The following is a 23,877-nucleotide window of genomic DNA, read 5'->3' as shown; positions in this document are numbered from 1 at the left end:
CCCACCTTGGGCTGAACCGGCAGAGCCGGGCTGAGCGCTGCGCTGGGGTGCGGGGGGGGCTCACGGCTGGGTCTGGAGCTGCTCTGAAATCAGTCCGTGTGCGCGCTGCCCTTCTCGTGCGGAGCATCTCCAAGGGCTGGGACCCCTGCAGCTTTTTAAAATGCTGATGGCCCTAGCACTGAACCGCTGCTGCCACTGGCGAATGCTTCGGGCAACAAGCTGCCTCGTGGGGAAGGCGGTGGGGTGTTTGGGTCACTCCCTGCCATCTCCTCCCCGGGGACCTGCTGTCCCCGTTTGGAGCTACGGCCAGACGCAGGCGATGCCGCCCTGCCGGCTCTCTGGGAGCAGGAGTCGCCCCGAAACGTGCTGTCCTGGGGATGGTGTAGTCGTGCAGCGCCTGACACCGAGCGCAGGGCTGCGCCCCTCAAAAGTCCCTTGGTGCCAGGGGTGCGGGGGCCGCTCTGCTGCGCTGGGGTCAGCGCCGTGGGGAACCACGATCCGAATCCCAGCCCGAGCCGGTCGGTCCGCTCACCCTGCCCGTTTCTTTGCGCCCAGGATGCCGAGAACTGTTCCCTCCACCTGGCCAGCTCCCAGCAGCCGCTCAGCCCGAGCAGCCCCTGCTCCTCGGCCTCCATCACCCCGCTGGCCTCCCAGCACTGCCTCCAGCTGCTCCAGCAGCAGCTCCTCCAGCAGCAGCAGCAGACGCAGGTGGCCGTGGCCCAGGTACGCGTCCTGCCCCCCCCGCGGGTGGCACCAGCCCTTCTCCTCTCCCTGCTCCAGCCTCCGGCCGGGCTGGGCTGGCAGCAGGGGCAGGCGCCCTGTGCTGTTAGGGAGTGGTACGGGGAGCTCGCAGCATTGCTCGCAGCCTTGCTCGCAGCATTGTTTACAGTGTAGCTTGCAGCATTGCTCGCAGCGTAGCTTGCAGCATTGTTTACAGTATAGCTCGCAGCATTGCTCGTAGCGTAGCTCGCAGCATTGCTTGCAGCATAGCTCGCAGCATTGCTCGCAGCATTGTTGACAGCATTGTTTACGGTATAGCTCGCAGCATTGCTCGCAGCCTTGCTCGCAGCATTGTTTACAGTGTAGCTCGCAGCATTGCTCGCAGCGTAGCTTGCAGCATTGCTTGCAGCATTGTTTACAGTATAGCTCGCAGCATTGCTCGCAGCGTAGCTCGCAGCATTGCTCGCAGCCTTGCTCGCAGCATTGTTTACAGTGTAGCTCGCAGCGTTGCTCGCAGCGTAGCTTGCAGCATTGCTCACAGCATTGTTGACGGCATTGTTTACAGCGTAGCTTGCAACGTAGCTCGCAGCATTGCTCGTAGCATTGCTCACAGCATTGTTTACAGCATTGCTCGCAGCGTAGCTCGCAGCCCGGCTCAGCTCCCCCAGCCATGGAGCTGGCTACACACATAGATCCCCCAGGCCGCTCTAGCAGGGTCACGGGGGACCCCCCCAGAGCCCCCCGCTCCCTTTTCATCCCATTTTTCAGAAGCCAACCGCCCCGTGCCTTTTCCCCCAAACCGGCAGCAAAGCGGGGACCCCGGTGCGCCCCCCCCCCCCCCCGGGCTGGGCACTTCCCCAACTCATTTCATGTTATGGGGGGGGGGAGCAGCGGAACCCCCTCTCCCTCCTATCCCCCCCCCCCGTGGCTCGAGACGGGACACCCACCCCCACGAGACACCGGCGGGGGGGTGCCGCGGCGGGGCCGGCAGGGGGCGCTCGAGTCCCGCCGCGCCGCTGATGGCGGGAGATGGCGGGAGATGGCGGGAGATCGCGAGGACGCGGGGGGGGGGGGGGGGTGTCGGTCGGTGCGTGTGTGTCCCGCGTCGTGTCCTTCCCCCCCCCCCCACGCAGGTCCAGCTGCTGAAGGACCAACTGGCGGCCGAAACGGCGGCGCGGATCGAAGCCCAGGCCCGGGTACGGCAGCTCCTCTTGACCAACCGGGACCTGCTGCAACACGTCTCCTTGCTGGTGCGGCAGCTGACGGTGCTGGAAGCCCGGGAGCAACACCGGCAGCCGGGTGAGAACAGCCCCCCCCCCAGCCCCGCACCGGGGTGAAGCCGGGGGCGGCGGGTCCGCCGCCCCCGGCTTCACCCCGGTGCGGGGCTGGGGTTGTTTGGGTGCTGGGGTGCCCCCAGCATCATCCCTCTGGACTATCTCCGCACCCCTCGCGGTCCCAGGGAGCAGCTGGAATGATCCCAGCGCCATCCCGGCAGGCTCCGGGTGGGAGGGCTTCGGAGCGTCTCCGCACCCCTTGCAGTCATGGGGAGCAATTGGGATGCTCCCAGTACCATGCCAGTAGGCTCTGGGGGGGGCTTTGGAGCATCTCTACATCCCTTGCAGTCCCGGGGAGCAGCTGGGATGCTCCCAGCACCAGCGTGCCAGGCTCTGGGAGGGGGCTTTGGAGCATCTCTGCACCCCTTGGCATCCTGGGAAGCAGTTGGGGTACTCCCAGCACCATCCCTTCAGACCATCTCTGCACCCCTCGCAGTCACAGGGAGCAGCTGGGGCATTTCCCAGTACCATCCCAGCAGGCTCTGGGGGGCTTTGGAGCATCTCTGCAGCCCTCGCGGTCCAGGGGAGCGGCTGGGTTGAAGGTCCCCAGCTCTTCACGCACCCCTCGTCCCTCTCTCGCCAGTTGACCGCTCCTTGCAAAACCTGTCCCTGGCTCAGTCCCTCTCCCTGAACCTGAAGAACCACTACAGCTTGGACGTCCACCTGCCTTCCACCTCCACCCCCGCCAGCATCCTGGGCAGCCCCGTGGCCCCCGGCTCGCTGCCAGCCCTGGGCCCCGGGGACTCCTACCTCAACCTCATCAGCCTGGAGAGGGGCGGCCGCCGCTACGGCAGCAAGGAGGGGGACGAGTGCCTGGCTGTGCTGGAGGGGCAGGACGGGCTCAGCCGGCGCGTGGAGGGCTCCGAGGTCAGCGAGTTCGCTCTGCTCAACGGGAGCAGCCGGCAGAAGGTGGACGACACGGACAGAGGGGACGAGGATAGGTAGGATGTGCCACCTTCGTCTCCCGCCGTCTGGAATGGGAACACCCCGAGCAGAACGTCCCGCTCCCCACTGCTGCCCCGGCAGGGCTCCCACTGCACAGGCCACGTTTCGGAGGGCTCACGGCAGCAGAGCCTGCAGCAGGGGCTGGGGAGGAAGGGCTGTGTTCTGGGAACTCAGGGCCAGGGCTTGCCAGTCCAGGGGCCAGGCACTGGTTTAGGTTCCTGGCAAGGAACCCACCTTGTCTCGCCACGGGGTCGCTGCCTGCCCCGTGCCTGTCCCCCTGCTGCGAAACGGTCATTGCCACAACACCTCGCCCCAGCTCCGGTGTTTGTAGGTGATGGGTTGCACTGATGGGACCCAGCAAAGGTCATTTGGAGAGCCTGGGGCAGCCAGCCCAAGCCCCCCGTGCAGGTAAGTACTTGCCCATCACCTCCTCTCTCTGCTTTTGCTTCCCAGGCGGCAGCAGCCCATTCCCAAGCTCAACCCGCCACCGCCCATCCTACGCAAAAGGTCAAGCAAGACCTCCCCGAGCCTGGAAGTGGAGGTGAAGCCCGAGAGCACTGCCCATATGAGCTTGCCCAGCCCCAGCGTCTCCAGCCTCACCAGCATTGCTGCCAGCTCGCTCACCTTCTTGGACCCTGAGGCAAGGACTCCTGCACGGAGCACTGCCTCCGGCACAGAGCCCGTTCCTGCTGGGACCTGCCAGCGTGCTCTGGGCAAGGACAGGACTGGAGAGAGCGGGCAGATGTCCCCCCTGGCCGGCATCCGCGACCCTGCAGCCGGCGAGGCCCTGGCCAAGGACTTAGCTGCCCTGGCCAGCCCCACGGACAGCACGCTGCCCTTCTCCCCTGCGGATGACACCTGCTTGCACATCAGCTTCTCTGAAGATGAGCTGCTTGAACCAGAGCTGGACACTGCTGTGGGGCCCAGCAGGGTCCCTTCTTAGTGGGACTGCAGTAGGTGGCAGCTGGCTGGCAGGCAGTCCCAGCATCTCCGTCCACACTGATCCACCAGCCCACGCTGGGGCTGGGACCCCCTGTGCCCAGGCTGGGAGGCAGGTCCCTGTGCTGTCCCTGTCCCGTGCAGCAGCTCCCCTCGCCACATACGGGACTGCCACGCAGGATGCGACCTGGCCAGCCCCTGCCCTCAGTCTGCACCAGCTCACACTGCCTTCCCGCTGCCCCGTCCTCCCGTCCCGTCCCTGCTCACACAGCCAGGGGTGCTGCACGGGGTCCCTGCCTCCGGGCAGCTCTCTCCGCTGCTGCCTGGCAGAGGCACATTTCACGTTTGTCACTACATCCCTTCTGCTGGCCGGGCGGCTCCAAGCAGCCCTGTGCCAGCCCCATCCTTCCCACAGCAGACGGGTGCCTTTCCCAGCCCCTGGCAGGGTGCGTGCCATCGCCCGCTGGGCAGCTCGGGGGGGGCAAAGAGCTGGCAGACAGGCTGAAGGCCAGGGCGCGCTGGGCAGGGATGGCGCTGGTTTGACTTGCTCCAAGGAGGTTCCCACCCAGCCAGTATTCCCCATGGGATGCTCCACGGCAGAAGCATCCCCGGGAGCTGAACGACGGGAGCCCCGGAGCAGGGGCACAGCAGGGCGCAGGGCTGCGAACGCCCGGCTGCTGTCACTAACCCGGTTCATCGGTTGCCACCCGCGGCAGCGGTGCGAGCGGGGCCGTTCCCCTGCCCGGCTCCCCGAGGTGGGTGCCAGGTTCCCACGGGCCGGGTTTCTCCAGGGCAGCCTGTGTCCACCAGCACCACGCTGCGCCCGGCCCAGCCCTGCTTTTGGGGACGGCAGCCCCACCGCCACGTCCCCACGCAGCAAAGCCACCACTGCCTCCCTCCACAGGTGCCTTTTCCCCCCACCCCAGCACCCACTGCCCACGCGGGCTGGGGCTCACCCCCCAGAGGCCACTAATTGGGTGCAGGGCTGGTCCTGGGAGCCCGCTGCTGCAGCAGGTGACCCCCCCAAAGGGAGGGTGCACCCCATGTCTTGGGGTCAGGGTGGGAGAGCCCCCCCCGTGCCTCTCCGAGCTGCTGGTGGCTGCAGGCAGGCGGCTGCTCCATCGCGTTGATTTTAGGGTGTTACGGCATGGTTTGGTCTCAGAAGTGTGAGTGTCCTGGGATGAGTTGAGGTTTAAGGAAGAAACCTAGCCCCCGGTGAAGGGCCGAGGCGAGGCTTCGGCGGTGCCACGTGTCCCTTCAGCCCGGGCAGGTTTTGGGGAGGGACCCGAGGAGATGCTCACCCACCTCGGTTGTTTGAGAGAGGGCGTTGAGAAAGTGTTGGAGGGTCGAGTTGGGGAAGTGTCAAGCAGAAATGGAGACTCGGAGCAGCCGTGCTGCCTGTTCCCAGCACAGCGCTGCTCCCACGGGGGGAGATGGGGGGTGACGGGACATGCACCCCAGAGCCAGCCGCGGCGATGCCGGAGCTGGCCGGGAGGAGCCGGGTGGGGGCTGGTGGCATCACCACTGGTGACTGGGCCTGGGGGCTTGTAAAGCTGCGGCTGGGCTGTCCCGTAGTGCGGTAGAGACAGACCAGCCCGTCCGTAGGAATAAAGTACGCCGCAGTTTGGTAACTGACTTTTAAAGAAAAAAAAAAAAAAAAAAATAAAGGTGTCCAATTTGCAGAGCAAGTGTTGCGGTCTCTGCCCCACCAGGGCCCACGTATGGGGAGCCCCGAGCCGCCGTCCCCAGGTGCGGACTGGGGACCCCCCCCCAGGTATTCCCAAAGAAGAAAGATCGCTGCTGGGATCCAAGGCTGCCCTGAGCCACCAGCCTGCTGCTTGCCCGGCCACAGCCCCATCTGCTGCCCCTTGCAGGGCCGGTGACAGCAGGAGGTCCTGTGCCCCCACGCACGCTGCCACGCAGGGGACAGGTTCCTCGGTCGGGGACAGCACCCATTTCCAAAGCAACCCCCACATCATGCTGCGTGGCACCCAGTGCTGCCGCCCACCACAGCCCCCGGGCAGGACCCCGCTCCCCACGCACACTCTTGGTCCTTTCCCGCCCTTGGTTCCACTCCCCAAATAAATCCTGGCCCCCAAACCGAGCCCGGCCCCGGCACGCAGGGTGGGAGCAGATGGAGGAGGTAGATCGCAGGCAGGCAGCAAAGCCCGATGCTGCGGGATGGGATGGGAGCAGCCCACAGGGACCGCCCGTGGCAAAGAGGGGCAAGAGCCCCCCGCCCTCCACAGCACCCCGACCCCTCTGAGGAGGGGAAGGAACCCATGGGGGATTCAGCACAGAGGCTCCAGGACAGATGGGGACCCTGCAAGACCGTCTCCTACACAGACCCGGGAGGGTGGCCCTGGCTGGAGGGACCCAGCCCAGCCCTGGGGGTTGGATGGACACAGCACCCAGGACCTCTGGGGGGGGTCTCGGGGCCCCTCTCCATCCCTCCACAGAGCGGGTGCAGCTTCCAGCACGACGGAGCCAGGAGCCCTTTCCCCAGGCCCACTGCAGACATCTGCCTGGGGGGGCCGCCCACGCCAGGAGGGGGCACTTCCAGCCCAACGTCTTATTATGCTTCCTTCATGGGAAGAAACTTTTTCCTTTGCTGTCTGGTAAGCTGCTAGCAATCATCAGGCAGGCAGGTGGTAAAGATTCATATCCATCAAACAATGCCATTTAGTTTGTAACCTGTGACTAAATCTGGTGTTAGCTTTAATTTCAGAGTCTGCTTTAGGGCTCGCTTGTTAATCTCTATGCAAAGCAGATGAAATGAATATGCAGCATTTTGGATGTAATTGTACAGCTTCAATTCAGCACTATAATTTTCCAAACAGGATCTTGCAATCAAGCTTCTATTCATTAGTGTATAAACAATTTAGTTTCTCAGCTCTCCAGTATGCCAATCATCTCAATGGAGTGAGCATCTCCAACAAAAAGAGGAGGAAAGTTTCCTTTGTGTAACAGAGGTAAAAGTTGCTCCATACTTCAGACAATTCCTGCCCGGCAGATCCAGGCCATTCCTGCAGAGGCGGTCGGTTCCCGGTGCCCCACGACACTGACCGGCTGCAAACAGCATCCCGGGGGGCAATGCCCCGGTGACCTCCCAGCCAACACAGCCCCAGGCCCCCCAGCAATTCTGCCTGTGAGACCCCAACAGACGAGCCCAGACCCCACAGGATCAGGCCACCTTGGAAAGACGTGACCACGCAGCACCTTGGCACTGCCCCGCGATGCTCAGGGCTCCCCGGGGAGAGCAGCCCACGGCTCTGGGGAGGGGACGGCCACCCCAGCCAGAGCCCCTGCACGTCCCCCACACCGGCTCAGCCTTCCCGGCCGGTGCCGCAGGACGGAGCGCCAGGACAGCCCGCGTCCAGGGCCGACGGCAGCTCCCCTACAAGGGACGGGGGCCAGGCTGGGATGGGGGTGGGTGGCGGGCAGGTTTCAGTCTGGGGGGCTCGACCCCCTCGCAGAGGGGTGCTTTCCTCAGTGGGGACCCGAGGGGGCTGCGTCCACGCGAGCGCATCCGGCACCCGGCCACATCCCATCCTCCCTCATCCCTGCCCCATCCATGCAGCAGGATGAGCTGCATCCCTCCGTGCCCATTGCAGCTCCTCGGAGGCAAGGAGGGACCAGCCGAGAGCCTCGACAAAGGGAAGCGCCGTCGGTGGAGCCGCTCAGCGCGGTCTCCGTTTCCAAATGAATATCGACAGCGCTAATTACAGGCCGCCATGCAGACAGCTTATTAGCTTGTCACAAAAAGACGGTATTGAACTCAAAGCCCGCGGTATTCACAGAGCGCAGCAAGACGCTCCCCAGACAGCACAGCGAACCAGGCAGGCGAACAACCTCCAGCAAAACTAATTACTTCCTGATTGTGTACGGCCACCCACTGGGTATAATAGTATAGACTAAATTTGGCATATACATAACTAAGCACTCGGCACCAATTTGGCGTACAATAATCATCCTCTGTGTTGCATAATTAAAATCTGATCACTTAGAATAATTATTTCATATTCCCGGTATCGGGTGAGGATTGCGTAATGCAGCATGGCAGGACTGTGAGCCCGGGAACAAAACCGTCCGCTTTCACAGGCGTGAGCGGCCCAGGAAGGACGTTACGGCTCTGGGCACAGCGAGAGACCTGCTCAGCGCCAGCTGCCTCTGACGGGTTGTCCTGGGTTCAGCTGGGATAGAGTTAATTTTTACAGGAGCCAATAGCCCTGTGGGCAAGGTGCTGCGATGCCCCAAGGTTGTCAGTCAGCGCTGGCTGCGGCGGAGCTGGAGTCACCTTAACTCTGCCCCTCCGCAGCAGTGAGCTGGTGCTGAGCACTGACCCTGCGAGCCCTCCCCACCGGGGAAGGACTATACCTGCTCAGGACAGGCTGTCCCCATGTCCCCAAGCAAACACTCTCTGTATTGACCTTTCCAGGCAGGCTGCTGCCCCGCTGCCCGCCCGGCCGGGATGCTCACCGCCCGACCCCATTGTGCTGGCGCGTCTGCTAAAGGCATTTGGAAAGACAGGGCAATAAAAAATAAAAATCAAGTGGAACGTGTGTGTCTGATCCATTAACTTCCTCTGGCGGCTCCCCGGGGACCCGGCGAGGAGGAGAAAGAATACGTGGATATTGCACGCGCCCTGGCACCTTGTCCCCGGGCCAGCCCCGCCGCTGGCCGCTGCCACGGGCTCATAAATCACAGCGGGCGACAGCATTTCACAGCTCGCTTCCCAGCCAGGATATGGCCATTCCTGCTGATTACACGGCCAGCGCACGGGGGAAGCTGCATCTCCCACTTCCAGGAAGGGAGGCTCCGCAAGGAAAACGCATTGATAAAAAGAAGAACGAAATCAGCTTTGTTCACGTTGCGAATCTCCCATTGTTCCTGCTGCGGCCGTCAGCCCTTGCTGGAGAAAGTATTTCCTCGGCGATAAATCTCCTGGGCTCCTCGCAGCCCTTGCCTTGGCACCGGACCCTCCTCGGGTTGTTTTGAAAGAAAAAGCAGCTTTTGCCACAGGCCCCCCGCGGGCTGCGCTGGGCAATTTGTGGTGCTATTTTGGGGGACGAGGGACGTCCCCGGGGCGGAGGGAGGGGGGCTGGTGCCCGTCCTGGGGGTCTCCAGCCCACGTCCCCAGCCAGAACCACACCAGGGGACCTGCACTACTGCTCCCAAAAGCTTCGCTCTGCTCCCGTCCCGCAGAGCCCCCGTCCTCCCTGTCGGCACCGCACGACCCGGCACGGGCCGGGGAAAGCAAGTCCAACCGGGGCCATGCCAATCCCAGTGCCAAAACACAGAGCTCGCGGTGGCCAAGCACTTGAAATACAGGGCTCGGGCTGACAGTCTTACAAGAAAAATAGATCAAGTTTCCAAGAAAATAGAGGTGAGCTGATCTGATTTTCATCAGCATCTTCAGCCGCCTTTCGGGAAGCCCCAGCCCGCTCCTCATTCCTGCTCTCGGCTTTACAAACCACTTAATTCCTTGTTGCTTTGGAAACCCTCACAAAGACCCTCTGCATCCCCCAAAATAACGAGCAACAGATGCTGCTTTGACCTCAGCAACTTCCTGGAAACATACATTTGTCAAAATAAAAATAAAAAGATTAATGTGAGGAAGGCTCTTAAATTATAAGGAAACAGCAGACAGAGAGCCCGGCCGCGCACGCCTGCCGTTGGTAACGGCCAAGCCCTCGGACAGCGGAGAAACCCAGGGCCGGCCAGGGAGGGGACGGCAGGACCGGGGGTCCCTGCGCCCGTGGGGGTCCCCGTGCCCCTGCTGACCCCGGGCCCGGGAGGGGCTGCAGCCGGTGCGGGGACAGCCGTGGGCTGAGCTGGCACCGTGGGGTCCCTGCCTGCCATGCCTGGAGGGACTTCGGTTTGGGAGCGGCAACCCACGGTCTTGCTTCAAGTCAGGTTTGCAAAATAGTTTGAGAATAAATATGAAAGCAAATGCTTTCAGCATAAAACCTATCCCTGAGCAACCCTCATCGCCAGAAGGGCTACAGTCTGGCAAGGCCATCCGCAGTGCGAGTTACACCAGGTGCAGGCTCAGTTCTCATCCCTCCCACGTTTCTCAGTTTATAGGAGTAACTGGTCTCTTTTACAGAGTTTTAAACCCCCTTTGCTCATGCCCCAGGGGGAAGGAGATGTGCAAACAACAGGCAGCCAGACCCACGGCACGACCCACCTCCCTGCAACCCCTGAACCCACAGCACTCACCAGAGCCCCAGGCAGACACAGAAGCTCCACAAGCTCCATACAGGTGAAAGCCCTTTTCCCTCCCAGATTTATAGGATCAGCCAGAAACGAGCTGCTGGGAAGGGCTTCTCCTTAGCCTGGTGTGAGGTGGGCTGGGTGGTCCTGGGGGTTTGGTGCCCCTGGAGCAGGAGGGTCATGAGCACACTTGGGCATCCCCATCCATCTCCTGATTACACCCAGCTTTCTGCTGCTGCGTGACAAGACCTGACCACGGGACCTGCGGGACATCCCTCCTGCGAGGGTCTTTTCTCCCTGCGGACCCCGAGACCAGGCGGGGGGTGCACCCATCCTGGCGAGAGGCTGCAGTGCCCCGGGTTGATGCTGCCGTGGATGGCGAGGAGCGTGACGGTGGGCTGGGGGACTGTCCCCCTGCCCGCGCTGGGGATGTGGTGGTGGCACGGGTGCTGCCGCACCAGCGCCGCTGGGTGCTCAGGGTGCTGCTGCACCGGGAATGCAAATCCTGACCGGGGCTGGGCCAGGGGCTCTGCCTTCCCCAACACCAGCCGGGAGTCCTGCGGTAGCTATGGCAACGGCCATATACATTTACATATTCTTCCCGTTAATCACAGGGACATCCAGAGCAACTGTCTTCGCCGGGGGTTGTTTCCATCCTGCTGAAGGACGCCTGCAGTGTTCCCCACCTCGTACCCACAGCCACTTCCCCACGCGGAGCAAATCCTCTGCATCACGCCTTTCCCACAGCCCCCAGCGCTGGGTAGCCTCCCCTGCCCAGTGCCATGGGCAGCTGCCTGCATCCAGAATCCTCCATCATTGCGGCTGCTTTCCTGCGAATGCCGTGGCCGGCGCGGGGCTGTCCCCGAGCCCCAGTGGGGTCAACTGGTGGTGGGAGCAGCGGGAACCCCCCGGTGCTGCTGCTCCTGTTTGGCCCTGGGGTCCCACTCCCCACTGCCCTTGTACCAGCTCCTGGGTGAAACCCCATCAGGAGGAGAAAAATCAAACCCTTGGCTGCTCAGGAGGTATTTGTCTGACCTCTGTCATGAGTAAAGGACCCAGAGCGGCTGGATCAGCTGGAGATGTCCACACTTATTCACATCAACCCCACCTCAGGGATTTCGGTTCCCAATTTCCTCCACAATTTCCTTCCACCCACCACAGCTGTCTTTGCCCATCGGTGCTTTGGGACCAAACACAACCCTCCGGCGTGGAGGATGCGAAGGTGGTTACCTCCACCTTTTGCTTCAGCCACAGCAGGCAGCAAAAGCCGGACAGGGACAGCACGAGCCCTGTGAGAAGGAGGCAAAGCAAAGCGGTCCCCGGGGAGCACGTGCCATGGGGGCACCGCGTTTCCCGGAGCCGGTGCAGCCGTAGGGTGGCTGTTCCCAGCATGGAGGAGACCCTGTGCCCCGCGGCTCGTTGGAGATGGGGTGGGGGCCCCGCTCAGCTGCTTCACTCTCCAAAATAACATCCAGGGAGTGATTAAAAGCTGGCCGGACCCAGAGAGTGCAGCCATGCCTCCCAAGCTGCAGCAAAGCTCAGCAGCCCTGTCTCCTACCCTGTCTCCAGGTGCTGGAGCCCATGTGGGTGGCAGAGGGGAAAGGGCCCAAAAACTGACTTCCCATCACATTAATAAGAGCCAAGAAATTGCCGGTGAGCTTGTTGGTGCTGGCAGGTGCGTGTGGGCACTGCCAGCTCCCGACACCGGTGCCAGGGGCCTCCTGTGCCAAGGGATAATGAGCACCATGCCGGAGCACGGGCACAGCCAGCCTCGCTGGCTTCAACTGCGGCAGTGCGTGCCGAGGACGCTGGCTGAGCCCCGGCTGCCTTCTGCCTTCAGCGTTGCTCACTCAGATGGTTTCGCCTTGCAGGTTACAGCTGGCAGCACCTCTCCGCTGCCAGGAGCTGAGAGGTTTAGTCCCGAGCCAGGAAAGAGCTCATTTGCTGAGTTACAGGGAGGAGAAAAACCATTAGAGAGGATCGTTCTAATTGCTCCCTTGCACGGAGCATCGCACAGAGCCACGTCCACAGCCACAAGCACGGCTAGGGAGCAGAGCTGGCTCTGGCAGCAAGGTGCAGGGGGCTGAGCACTGCGGAGGGACGCCGTCTCCTTTGGTGCTGCCTGCCTCCCTCCCTGGTCACGGGTGCTCGAGGGACACCGCAGCACTGGCATGGCACCGCAGTGGCATCGCCTGCAGCACGGCCTCGGTTCACAAAGAAACGGACAAATGCCACGGCTCCCCAATGCAAGCAAGCAGGCAGGGCAGGTCCCATCAGCTATATGCACTGTCCCACCGGGCCGAAAGGCTTTCCGTGCTCTGCAGGGGTGCTGAGGCCAGGGCAGCCCTGCCTGCAGCATCGCAGCCCCAGGCGCTCCCGTGCCACAGCAGGAGCTCGTGTCACCGCTGGAAGCCCCTAAGGGACACTTGGTGGCTGCTGCCCTTGCCCCGAGCTCGCAGCGCACACCGCTCACAGCCCCGGGCACATCTGCCGTGCGTGCAGGGTCTGCCGGAGGGCTCGGAGCAGACCTGCCCTGGCCCCGCACTGCCAGGATTTAAGACCCACCAGTTTCCTCTGCCCTTTCCACTGAACCAACCTGCAGAAAGTTTTATAAACTCGAGGAAACGCAAGTCAAAGCAGAAGGAGCCCAAAGCTGAGCCAATGCGTGACCCCAGCAACCTCCCCTCTTTGTCCAGCCTGGGACCTCGTTATTATCTGTCAGCAATTGCTGAGTCTCCTCCTTCGGGGAACGCACCAGGCCCTTCCGGAGGAGCGGGGCCTCGCCACAGCCCCTGCTCCTCTAATGACTGTGTTATCTCTGCCGTTTCCAGCTCCGCTTCCCTCCGCCGGCGGAGGGGTGATGCCCTCCCTGGGCTGGCAGTCCCGGGGGAGCAGTGCCCTGCCCCACGCCTGCGCGGACCCCTCGAGGGACGGATTCATCCCGACAGTCTATGGGGTTTGGGGCCACGTCCTCCGTGGGGCTGTGGAACGGGGCTCTCCCCATGCTTGGTGGGGCAGCGGCAGGGATGAGGGTTTGACGGAGCAGCTCAAGCACCGCTGCAGGTCACAGCTGAGCATAAGGCTCACCTCTGCCAACTAACGCCGTCCTATGGATGCTATTCCCATCCCATCCCATCCCTGCTCCAGGCCTGATGGAAAGGAGGCAGAGCCAGGCAGAACCGGGGCTGAGAGAAGATGGAGCATACTTTGCTATCTGAAGCATTAACCTGCCTGTCTGACACGAAGGCAGTGACAGGCAGGGAGTGTTTGGTGCAGAGGAAGGAAATGGAAGAATTAAATCCACAGAACTTCCCTGCTTTTGTTCTCTCTCCCGCCCCCGCTCTTCTCCTTGGCCGCTCACTCTTCTTGCTGGATGTGTATGGCTTGATACTACCCAAGCAAGCTGGAAACAGGGTATATCAGCTGAAAGCAATTTACTTTGAAATCCAGCTGCCAGATTTTCCTTCATTTGTTTACTTTTAAATGCTTTTTTAAAAGCCAAAGTACACAAGGCAGCCAAATTGCTGACATGTGTGCCGGGCCGGTACCCTGCAAATGCTGCATTCTTTCATGTCCTCCTGGGCTCAAATCCACTCATGTTTATTTAAAATACGTAGAACACTTCAGCACTATTAAGGACCATGCTTTATAGTAAATGGAAAAAGATTTCCTCGCAGGCCAAGGGGAGAGGAAAAGAATCACTTCAATTCAGTTTTGTTCCGACAGCACTTTGCCTGCCACAGCAGGGCCCAAGCACCCACACCCTGCCAACAGGCTTGGCCCAGTAGCTCTGGTTGCTCCTCAGGAGCTGGAAACGTTGGAGACAGGTGGACACAGGGGTCCAGCAGCGCTTGTGGGGCTTGGCCTTTCTCCCCCATAGATCCATGGGGCCGTTGGCCTGCAATGGCTGAAAGAAACCCCAAGACGGGGCTTGAAGTTACCGAGGTTCTTCTCCGTGGCTTGAAAGTCCCCAAAACACACGCTCCTACCTCCACGCACCAGCTTTCAGCTTAGCGCAGAGCCCTCTCTCATCGCTTTCCCATGTCTATACATTCACCCCTCACAGCTTCTCTTTAGCACACAGAATTTCACACCTACGAATCGTGGATGCTAAAGCTATAGGTGCGATACCAACCTGTGTGACCCCAGCTACAACTCCAGGGCAGCCCGTGAAAATCAACAGGAGAGGAGATGGCAGCGCACAGGCAGGCAGGTACAGGTTAGCAGGAACACTGAGATGTAGCAGACCTGTACGCAGCAGAGAATGAGACACTAACGGACTTATTACAGATGACATGTAACGACACACCCTCTCAAAAATACGATAAAGATGCTGGAATAGATAGCAAATAAATATTTTAAGGACAATAACAGCTAAATGGGACTATATATGGAAGTAGATATTCAAATTCAGAATTTTAAAGTGTATTGTTAATGTGGGCATTTTGGGAGGGAACAAGGGCGGAAGGGGCATTTCCAGCTAATGCTGCCTTTCCTCAAACGATCCCTCTGTGGTTGACACAAGCTGAACTCTACAGGGTAACGTAAGGATGCGCATCAGAAAGTGAAAATGTCAACAAACAGCAAATAAATCCTGCAGGCTATTGTCACTGCTCAAGCTTAAAGAAACGCAGAAAGGCAACATACAGAGAAAGGAGCAAGGAAGTGACTTACATTTTTAATCAAATTATCTGCTACCAGCAACACAGAGATGGACAGTGGCTTTGTGAAATGTGTTAGCGTGCCTCTGACAGACCTCCTTCCTAAAAGAAAACGCCACTGACGTAGCCAGAATTGCTCTGGTTTGTTTCCTAGCAAAAAGCACGAGAAAGCAGAAACCTCCACTTATTAACTGTTAATCATTTAGAGTGCAGCACCTTCATAGTGTTATTGTAATTAGCCAGACTAGTAAATCTTCAAAAGGATTCCTCCAGTGGAGTCCCAGACTCAGATTATGTCATGCCCTGCACACAACATCCCACAACTGGTTTCACTCATGGTTAGAAGAAACAAAGGCTCCGAGCAAGCGATGATGGGGAGCAGAGTGGGGTTGCGCAAGCACCGCGCACTGGTCCTACATGTGTTTTGGGGACTTTCACTCCTGTAACCACCTCCCTTGCTCCTTGGCTCCCCGCATGCAGCCATTTCCACACATCGCACTGCCACCGCTGCAAAGAACGGCTCAGAGCTGAAAGCAGGGTGTTGCCGTTATGATCTCTGAAAGGCAGGAGAGACCCGTGGTGTTCAGAATTGGGAAATACCCTTCCAAGACTGCTCAGAGCGATGCTTCTCATCCTCCATCCCTCAGTGAGATCTCCAACTGCCCTCCTGACAACAGAGCTGTCTGCTTGCCGGCGTGCTTACCGAGGGCAGCATGGGCAGAGTCCGTAAAGTGTTTCAAATGGCAGGCAGCTGCCGGACTGAGCGACGAGGGTAGGGCAATGGGCCCACCACTTCTCTCCCCACCCGCGCACCCTCGCCGTGCGTGGCTCCTACCACTTGCTCTGGGGAAGGAGAACAGCGCTCGGCTGCGGCTCCCCTCGAGCGATGGGTCTGTGCCTGCCGTGGCCACGCAGGGCTTCCTCTAAGACTCCTCTAAGGCACTTCACAAGGACAAAGACGAGTAAACAAGCAGAGAGTGCTCTGTTGGGTGGAACCACCCCATCGCACAGAGGAGCCAGGGCAGAGAGGGAAGTGACATGCCCCAAGGCCACACAATGAGATAGTGACAGGCAGGAAAGGGAAGCCGGGCTGCCTGTCCCCCAGTGCAGGGCTCTACCCTCCGGTCCGTGCTACTCCTGTATTGCTCCGTTCTTTCCCCTCTGCAACACGCTGGTGTAAAAGACAGAAAACAAACACATGAAAGCCTGTAACAATAAAGAGCCCAATAACTGATAGTAAAGACTCCAGCAGCTGTAGGGAGCCAAAAGCTTCTTGGAGGGGGTTGGATGGAAGCTGAGTTTTCCTCCCTGCTTGTATTGTATTTCTTTCCTCTGCCAAAATGTGCTTCCTGAGTCTTGGGCAGAGCTCTCTGCTGCTGACCCTCACCTTCCTCTGTTTAGCCTGGAGCGCAGGCTGGCCACGAGCGACTGAGGCCGCGCCTGGGGACAGGCAGAGCCTCCCGCTGCGTGCACATGGCCCGGGTCAGGCCTGCTGTCAGCGGCTTCCTGAAAAAGAAAGCCAAGTCGGGCCACACCTGACCGCGTCCCGCAGGAGCACAGCTCAGATGCAGGAGTCTGGAGAGAGCTGTGGCTGGGGACAGGAGGGGCGGTGGGGGGGCAGGCGGTTACAACTGATGTGATTCACGTTTAAGGGCTCCAACCGGTCCTTTTCTCCCAGGCGAAGATGGGTCAGGTTCCACTCTGCACAGCTGTAAACGGGAGGCAGTGAGAACAAAGCAAGAGGTCAGACGGTGCCCTAACCAAAGGCGTAATTCTGACTCCATTAAAATTCTCGCTCCCGTTTGCATGGAAGCAGAAGGCTGTGCTACTAATAAAGAGCTGAACCACCCTCAGGGTGACTCATAGCCCCTAACAGAGCTGCCATGCTGATTTTACAAATATTAGAGCAATGCCTCAGAGTCAGTGTTTTGTATGGTTTAACCTATCAACTTGGGAGCAGACCCATTGCTCTTTTATAAAGCTCCCCTTCCCTGTATTTTATTTCCTTTCTTGGTGCCAGAATCAGAGCCAAAGCTGAGCTTAACAAAGCAACAGGCATGGCCATTCTTCCCAGCCCTCATTTCCCCTGGTGAGAAGGGAGAAATTAATTTAAACCCTATCAAAACAGCAAAAGCTGCTCACTGTTTTGCACTGCAGAACACGGTGTGAACGAAACACTCGTTTGAACCATCTGCATTTTCCAGCCGAGCCAAGAGCTCAGGAACACACAGGTTGGAATCCTTTTGTTCAGGCATCTGCAACAGACAAACGTGATCTAAGCTATTTTGCAGGCAGTGAGAGCAGCAGCAATGGGGAGATCCTTGGGATGCAGGCAAGACAGAAGAACTTTTACTTTACTAAATGTTCTCATTTCTCTTCTTGGAGCCCTTATTCCTGGATGCAGTCAGGTACAGCAAAGCTCTTCACGTCCCAGCAGCTTCTGCTTCTGTCCCAGCCCTGTGATAGCCTGGAGCAGCTCTCAACCAGCCAGGCAGACTGAGACCGCGCAGGCAATGCATCTCTCCTCATTGCCTGCTCTCGCTGCACTGCTCTCGTCAAGCACAGACATCACGCACAAGAGGAACCTGCACCCATGCATGCGTTAGGCTTGCCAAAGCTTTTGCAACACGTGTAATGGAGTGGAGAAACTTGTTGTTGAAGCAGAAAGAAACCAAAACCAGGAATAAGTCCTGCACCGCCGAGTGAGCTGTGTTGCTGACCCGCCTTTGGGGTCTGGGAGCCACCCCCCCTTTCAGCATCTGCTTCTGCTTGCAGGGCTGATTTACTGCCTTAATATCCAAAATAACACTACAGACTTTTTGCTTCTAGTCTGCTGTTCTGTATTTTCTCAGATCTTCTCCCCTTGCCAAAGTACTATTTGTACCACACTCAACCATTCAGAAGGTGTCTTAGATTCAGATCAAGTCCCCAGCTAGAAGAGCTCACAGGAAAAATCATAACCATAAAATTACGAACAGAAGCACAGGGTTACATTATTAAGACCATTCGGTAAGGTCATGTCTATTCCTAATAAAGAAAAATAATGCACTTTTACATGAAGTTAAATATTGCAATTAACCTGCTTCCCGTGTTTGCCTGTCACACACTGCTAGCACTGGCCCTGCAGGTTCAGAACCATCCTGTTCTCTGCAGCACCAGGGACACCCCCTTTCTGGATTCAGGGAAACAAATACAATTTACACTGGGATTTTCCAACCATCTCCATCTACTTTGGCTATACCTTAGCTTCCTTAAGTCACATCAAATGTGATTGAGGCAATCAGAATGTTTTCAAACCATTTTTCTTCCTCTTCTCACTTCATACTCAATCCAAGAGTTATTCTATGTAGAAAAAATCAGGTTGAGACAATGTTCAAGTGAATTTTGTAGCAAAGAAAAAAGACCTAATCAAGTTTCTATTAGCAATACTGAAGCAGCCTTCGGACTTTCATGATGGCAAAATCTTCACACTGATGCCCAAGATCAGCTTAATGCAGCCACAAGAGGGAGTCTTAAATCTCCTATTAATACCCAGATGGATTCTGGTTTCAAAACTCTTTTAGTACAACAGTACACATCAAGCTTTCAAAAGGATTTTACAAAGTTTTCCTGAACTCCAAATTTCTTCTCTAGTTTTACAGGAGTATCCCTGTTCTGAAGGTACGGGTTCTTTAAAATTACAAATCTTTTGTATAAAGATATAGGTATTTCTTTTCTTATGAATGGAGGTGGGGGAAATTACCTTATTTATCCATTCTAGAACCATACTGCAGTTGAAGGCAGAGGAAGAGGAGTACATGAATGGTTTTTGCCCTAGCCGATCTCAGCTTACAAATGCTTGAAAGGCTAGTTCCACCTGAACTGACTCCTAGAAGTGTATTTTATAGCAGGGATGATAATACGCATAATATGACATGCAACAGGATTGTGAAACTCACAAGGGAGCTAAATAAAACCAATTACTTCCCTCCACTTGCTCAGGTTTGGCAGCTACAAGCAGAGCAGGAGTTGCTGTTGGACTCCTGGTCTTTTTGGCTAACAGTACACCTTCTCCAGCCCTTTTGCCTTGGAAGTTAAACTGAACCATTTGAGACCAGGGCACGTCAAACTGCCAGATGTCTTGGAGGGGGTCTTTCTCTTCAGGATACTGTTGTGCTAGCGCACACAATTCTGCTGCACCAGAAATGCACACTCCTACCTTACTGAGATTAGAAATTACACTAGGATTTTACTCTTCCCATCCATAATCTGAAAGAACAGAGCAGGTCCTGCCTAATCTAACCCACGGCGTGGCAAGCTATCACGACACTGGCTTAGCATTTTGTTAATTTGACACGTGATTAGAAGCTCTGGCAGAGCTAAGAGCCTAGAACATAACAAATAACACTTCTCACATCGCCAGCAAAATATCTGTGTTGAATCTGTATGTGTCTGCTCTCCATCTGCCAAAAAAGTGTCATGATACATTCCTCAAAAATACTTTTATGGTCTTTACTCAATCTTGACATTCACTTGTTCTAAAGTTCCTAAGAAAACATTACAGCTCCAAAGGGGGCATCTATGTTTGAGTAAAGCCACACAACAATTTTCAACAGAACTAGCTACATACAGGCACTGTCTGAAGCACCAAGAAACAGACCTCTGGCAACACTTTTTTGCAGAGATTCCGCCAAGAGATAAAGACGAGAAGCATTTAACTCAAAGAGGTTAATGAAAGAAGTACTCATAGTACAGCTGAATTCCACTTGACTTTATCACTTCATTGTTCTCCTCTGCTGTTCTCTTTTGTACGTTCACCTGCCCACTCCTGCTTGAAACTGAAGAGGGAATCCAGGTGAGCAGATAGTTAATTCTGGCTTTTAAACATGGTCAGTGCATCATTGCTAGATCAACCACCTCTGACCCAAGAGGTAGCAGATGCAGCTGTCACGACACAGGCAAACAATCTTAAACCTTGGAAGCTGCAGCATAATCACTAATTTTTTTTGCTTACAGTACCAGCCAACTTAAGGGTGGAGTTCATAAAAGGCTGTTTAAAAAAATTGTCCCCCTATTTATGCATGTCATTCTTTTCAGAAGCAATTTAATGGGAAAAATACTCTTTAATTATGATTAGGGGCTGACTACTGCAATGCCCATGCCTGTTTATTCAAAAGCAGATGTTCAGCAGTGCAATGTTTCATACGTTATGCTGACAATAGTAAGTTATTAGCAAAACATGGTAAGTAATATCTAAAAAGTCTTTCTGCGAGGTTGCCGAACTACTGGAGTGGGTCAGCAACAAAAGATCAGATGTGACATGTGTTAACATCCCAGAACAATTTATCCTCTACTTGGCCAAACCTCATTTCACTCACTCAGCTGAATGTAATTAGACCTCAAGCTTGTCCTAATTCCAGTCTCTGCAGAAAAGGGGTTATCTTTCTTCAGCAATACAGGGCTGCTCTGAAATCCTGGCAGTGATCTGCAAGGAGAAACTGCAAAGGTACACACCATCTCACAGATTTAGACAAGGAGCTGCTAAGACAGCATGATATGTACATTAAAATGCAAACATGTATGCCATAGCACCTGCTTTGAGTTTCAGTCAACGCACCCAAGCGGAAAGTAGCAAGAACCCAGGACCTACACAGTGCACGAGCTATTTTTAGATCAACATTGCACAATTTTCCCCCTGGCCCACGGATCAGAAACACATGCCGCAGCTGGACCCGTAACAGTTTAATCCTACCCCAAACAAGGAGATAGTAAGTCTTCAGATCCTAATAACGGCTACTCAAGGAGCAAAGCACTATTCAAGTCTTTGCTATGGTTCAGGCTACACAATTTGGCCCAGAGTAAGCTAAACTGCACCAGGCTTTGTGAAAACAAGTTCATTTAATTTTGTCTGACCTTTGTAATAAGGTTCTTGCTATCGGGTGGAAGTAGACAAAAGACTAGACCTACATCCTACGAAATGTATGACTTTTTAGATATTGTAGAAAAGATAAATTAAAGCAAGCTGATTTACTCCTCTATCAAAAGAATATCACAGTGAAACAACAGGAAGGATCTGCCCCAAACCCCTCAAATTAGGGCCTTGAGACAGAAGCTAAGCCACCTTCTTACTTTGCTTAATGGGACAGGAAGATCCTTTAGGAAATAATTTTTCCTTAAAAGGTGTTGAAAATTTAGTGTGATTTTTCTGACGAAGTAGCTTGTGTTCCCCCAATCAAAAATTAAAAAATGGAAGCCACTAACCTAGCTGCATGAGCAATGAGTAGCTGGCAAGTAGAACAAGGCTCTTTATGTCAGAAACAGTACTGACCTCATACCTAGCAAAAGCCGCATGATTTGACTAAACCCTTGCTCCAAGACAGATTTTAGGTTAAAGCTATACAGGAGGCCCTTGGAAAAAAAAAAAATGCACAATTATCAGTTGCAAGACTAAGGGAAGACACTAATGACTTGTTTGTTCTCAAAGTTTCCTTGATCCAAGTGGCAGTGTTCTCAATAAGTAAATAAAGCCTCATGCCAGTTTTTGATTGATTGAAGGAGTAGTCAAAGACTCAGGCTACATTTATACACATCTCGGACAAGCCTGGTAGTCACCATCAAGCAACTGACATTACTAGTGCTAGGAGGGTCCTAAGGGCTATATGACTGCAGAGAGCACTGTGCAAAACAGGGAAATACATTTTTTTAGGATGTGTGAGTATGTTTAAAAAAGTCTACTAAGCCATGTAACGGTTTGGGGTTCTTTAATCATTAAAGTTACACCCAACGCATACTGGACAATTTACATTTGCAAGCAATACATCTCTGCACTTTAGTTACAGCACAGTCTGCCCACTTTACCAGGACCAGAAAAAGAGCCTACTGCCAAATGGTGAAGGCTTCAGCTCTCCTTCAATGGGTGGATTTGGCTCTGGTCTAGGTCTAGAGTGATAGGCATTCTCAGGCATAGGACGGTCTGTCTTCACTTTCGTAACCTGGAAAGAAAAAAGAAGAAATGATACAACTTCTCACAGCGTTTAATAGAAAAGCTAGATTGAGTCAGAACTTAAAGGAAGAACTACCAAGAAGTATCAAACGACACTAAGGACACATTGCTGATCCGATGAGAGCTCCTATCTCCAGCGTGCTTCTAAAAAAGGGAGGGGAAGGGAACTTCACTCATAACTACAGAGTAGTTCTACACGTGTGTGAGCTTCACTCCTGAAGGAAAGGTCTCTGCACCAGGAAAAGCAAAAAGCAAGAGTAAGTGTCATTGTCTAAGAAAAGCACAAGTCTTCTGGGAAAGCAACCCTGGAGAACGCTGACAGAGTCTTGACTTCTATTAAGTCCACAAGCTTCCAGTGTTGAGTTCATGAATCACCTTCTGTCCGGGAGAAGAGTCTGAGACCTGGTCTGGACACAACGTCCATAAGAAGGGAGAGAAGAATCTGGCTATCCGATCAAAAAGGTATGAAGTTACCTTAGAGAGCATTCCCAGATCAGGTCTCACCCAACCCAACTTCTCCAGCACACAGTTATCAAATACTGCCTGCTGCTTTCGGCATCGACGGAGCTCCTGCAAATTGGTATAGTCAATGCAGGTCCAGTACTCAGTAAATGGCTCTGCACAGTGCGTCTTAATCTTCCTGTAAGAGATCACAGAAAGAAAATGATTAGCAAGTGTTGTAATTTTAAAGCTTTTCTCTCTTGCTCATTCAAACCTCAACTTCTGATAAAGCGGGTTTTGTAGTTTTAAGTTCTCAAGAACTTATAAAGTCTTTAGAGAAGTCAGTATTTGAAGCATCACTAAACAGAACTTGATACCAATACCAGTAAGATTTGTATCATTGTAGCTGCAAGTAGGGATAGCAATAACTTGACTAATATGTGGCAGGTATTCTTGCTAGGTAGATGTACACAGCTCCTCCGTAGGAGATCCTTGTATGTACACTCAGTGTACATTATACAACGCTCTAATGCTTCCAAATTAATCTGATGTCTTAAGCTCAAGAAAACATGCTTAGAACAGAGGTTTCTGATTACTAGCTGCTATACCAGAAGCGGACATGCTTTGAGCTAATTAACCTAGGTCTTTTACTAGCAACTTAAGAACATGACACTGGCACACACCTTGGATCTATATTTTTGGTCAGAAGAGGCAAACGGTGTATCTACTCGAGCTTTTACAGTAGCACAACCGTGAAACGGAGAGGACAGACAATGCGAAGCTTAGGTCAGTTTCCTGGATTTCATGATATAGACGCAAGGTGCAGAAGCAGCAAGCCTTCCACCACCTCCCTGCATTCCTTTACTAACCTAACAGAAACCTGAACCACCTACACCGGAGCAGAGGCCACGAAGCGTCATGTGAAAGAATAAACAAATAAAACAAACAGCACAAGAAAGGGCACAGCCTCTATTCTCAAGAATTAAAGTTTAAGAAGCAACAACAGACTCCGAAGGCCGCGGTGGTAGCAGCATTTTTAAACGAAGCGACTGCCAGCGCTCCAATAACGAAGCTCGGCAAGGACGCGCTACACCGGGAGATCCCCCGCAACACCTTCACCCTCAGGGCGGACGAGGGCCTCCGCAGCAGCCGGCTCTCTGCCCGGGCACCCTCCGGGACGCCGGGGACGGACGGGCGGCCGCCGGGAGAGACTCGCTGGGGTCCCCGCTCACCTGAAGAAGTCGAGGGCGCACTGGTTGACCTGACGGCCCTCCTGCAGGCACTTCCGCGGGTCCTTCTCCTCCCAGCGGCACAGCATGAACTCCTTGTTGGGGCGGTCGCACTGCGCGCCGTAGTGGTGGGCCGCGGCCTTCAGCACGGCCGAGCTGACCGCCACCTACAGCGGGGCAGAGCGGCAATGGGCGCCGGCCCGCCCCGCGGGGCAAGGGAAAGGAGGGGAAGGGCCCGGCGGCAGCGGGCGGGCGGGCGGGCGCTCACTCACCTCCTGCACGTCGAGCTCCTCCAGGGAGGGCACCTGCAGGGAGCCGGGCATGGCGGCCCCGCTCTCCTTCAGCTCCCCTCAGCGCCCGCCCGCCACCGCGCATGCGCCGCCGGCAGGCAGGGCGGGAAGGGCGCGTGC

At 55.8% G+C, this 23,877-nt stretch overlaps 2 protein-coding genes across 3 annotated transcripts in view; one reads left to right on the top strand and one right to left on the bottom strand.

Annotated features, from left to right (window-relative positions):
* Positions 1-23,877, top strand: part of LOC128154200 (carboxyl-terminal PDZ ligand of neuronal nitric oxide synthase protein-like) — an 84,503-nt gene that overhangs the window by 33,218 nt on the left and 27,408 nt on the right. The window contains exons 8-11 of one of the 2 annotated variants that reach the window (XR_008239292.1): positions 556-723; positions 1,854-2,019; positions 2,638-2,995; positions 3,453-4,188. Coding sequence is in view for 1 of the 2 variants with exons in the window: in XM_052814444.1 (XP_052670404.1) it covers positions 556-723; positions 1,854-2,019; positions 2,638-2,995; positions 3,453-3,942 (1,182 nt within the window). In the remaining variant the exon portion in view is untranslated. Of the gene's footprint in view, positions 1-555; positions 724-1,853; positions 2,020-2,637; positions 2,996-3,452; positions 4,649-23,877 lie in introns of those variants that run through there. The other variant, XM_052814444.1, reaches the window with a different exon arrangement.
* Positions 21,539-23,854, bottom strand: NDUFA8 (NADH:ubiquinone oxidoreductase subunit A8). The gene is made up of 4 exons (XM_052814452.1): positions 23,740-23,854; positions 23,471-23,634; positions 22,272-22,437; positions 21,539-21,786 (listed from the first exon to the last, which is right to left on the bottom strand). Exons 1-4 carry the CDS (start codon positions 23,788-23,790, stop codon positions 21,649-21,651), a joined length of 519 nt encoding a protein of 172 aa, XP_052670412.1. The 5' UTR covers positions 23,791-23,854; the 3' UTR covers positions 21,539-21,648.

The sequence above is a fragment of the Harpia harpyja genome, chromosome 19 (assembly GCF_026419915.1).
Source record: "Harpia harpyja isolate bHarHar1 chromosome 19, bHarHar1 primary haplotype, whole genome shotgun sequence".
Classification (NCBI taxonomy): domain Eukaryota; kingdom Metazoa; phylum Chordata; class Aves; order Accipitriformes; family Accipitridae; genus Harpia; species Harpia harpyja.
The sequence above is the reverse complement of the archived record's forward strand: the minus strand, read 5'-3'. Positions and strand labels throughout refer to the sequence as shown.

Coding starts and splice junctions, on each gene's coding strand:
- NDUFA8 (XM_052814452.1), bottom strand. CDS start 23,790: ATGCCCGGCTCCCTGCAGGTGCCCTCCCTGGAGGAGCTCGACGTGCAG. Junction 22,438..23,470: donor TGCGCCCTCGACTTCTTCAG/GTGAGCGGGGAC, acceptor GATCTCTTACAG/GAAGATTAAGACGCACTGTG. Junction 21,787..22,271: donor ATCTGGGAATGCTCTCTAAG/GTAACTTCATAC, acceptor TTTTCTTTCCAG/GTTACGAAAGTGAAGACAGA.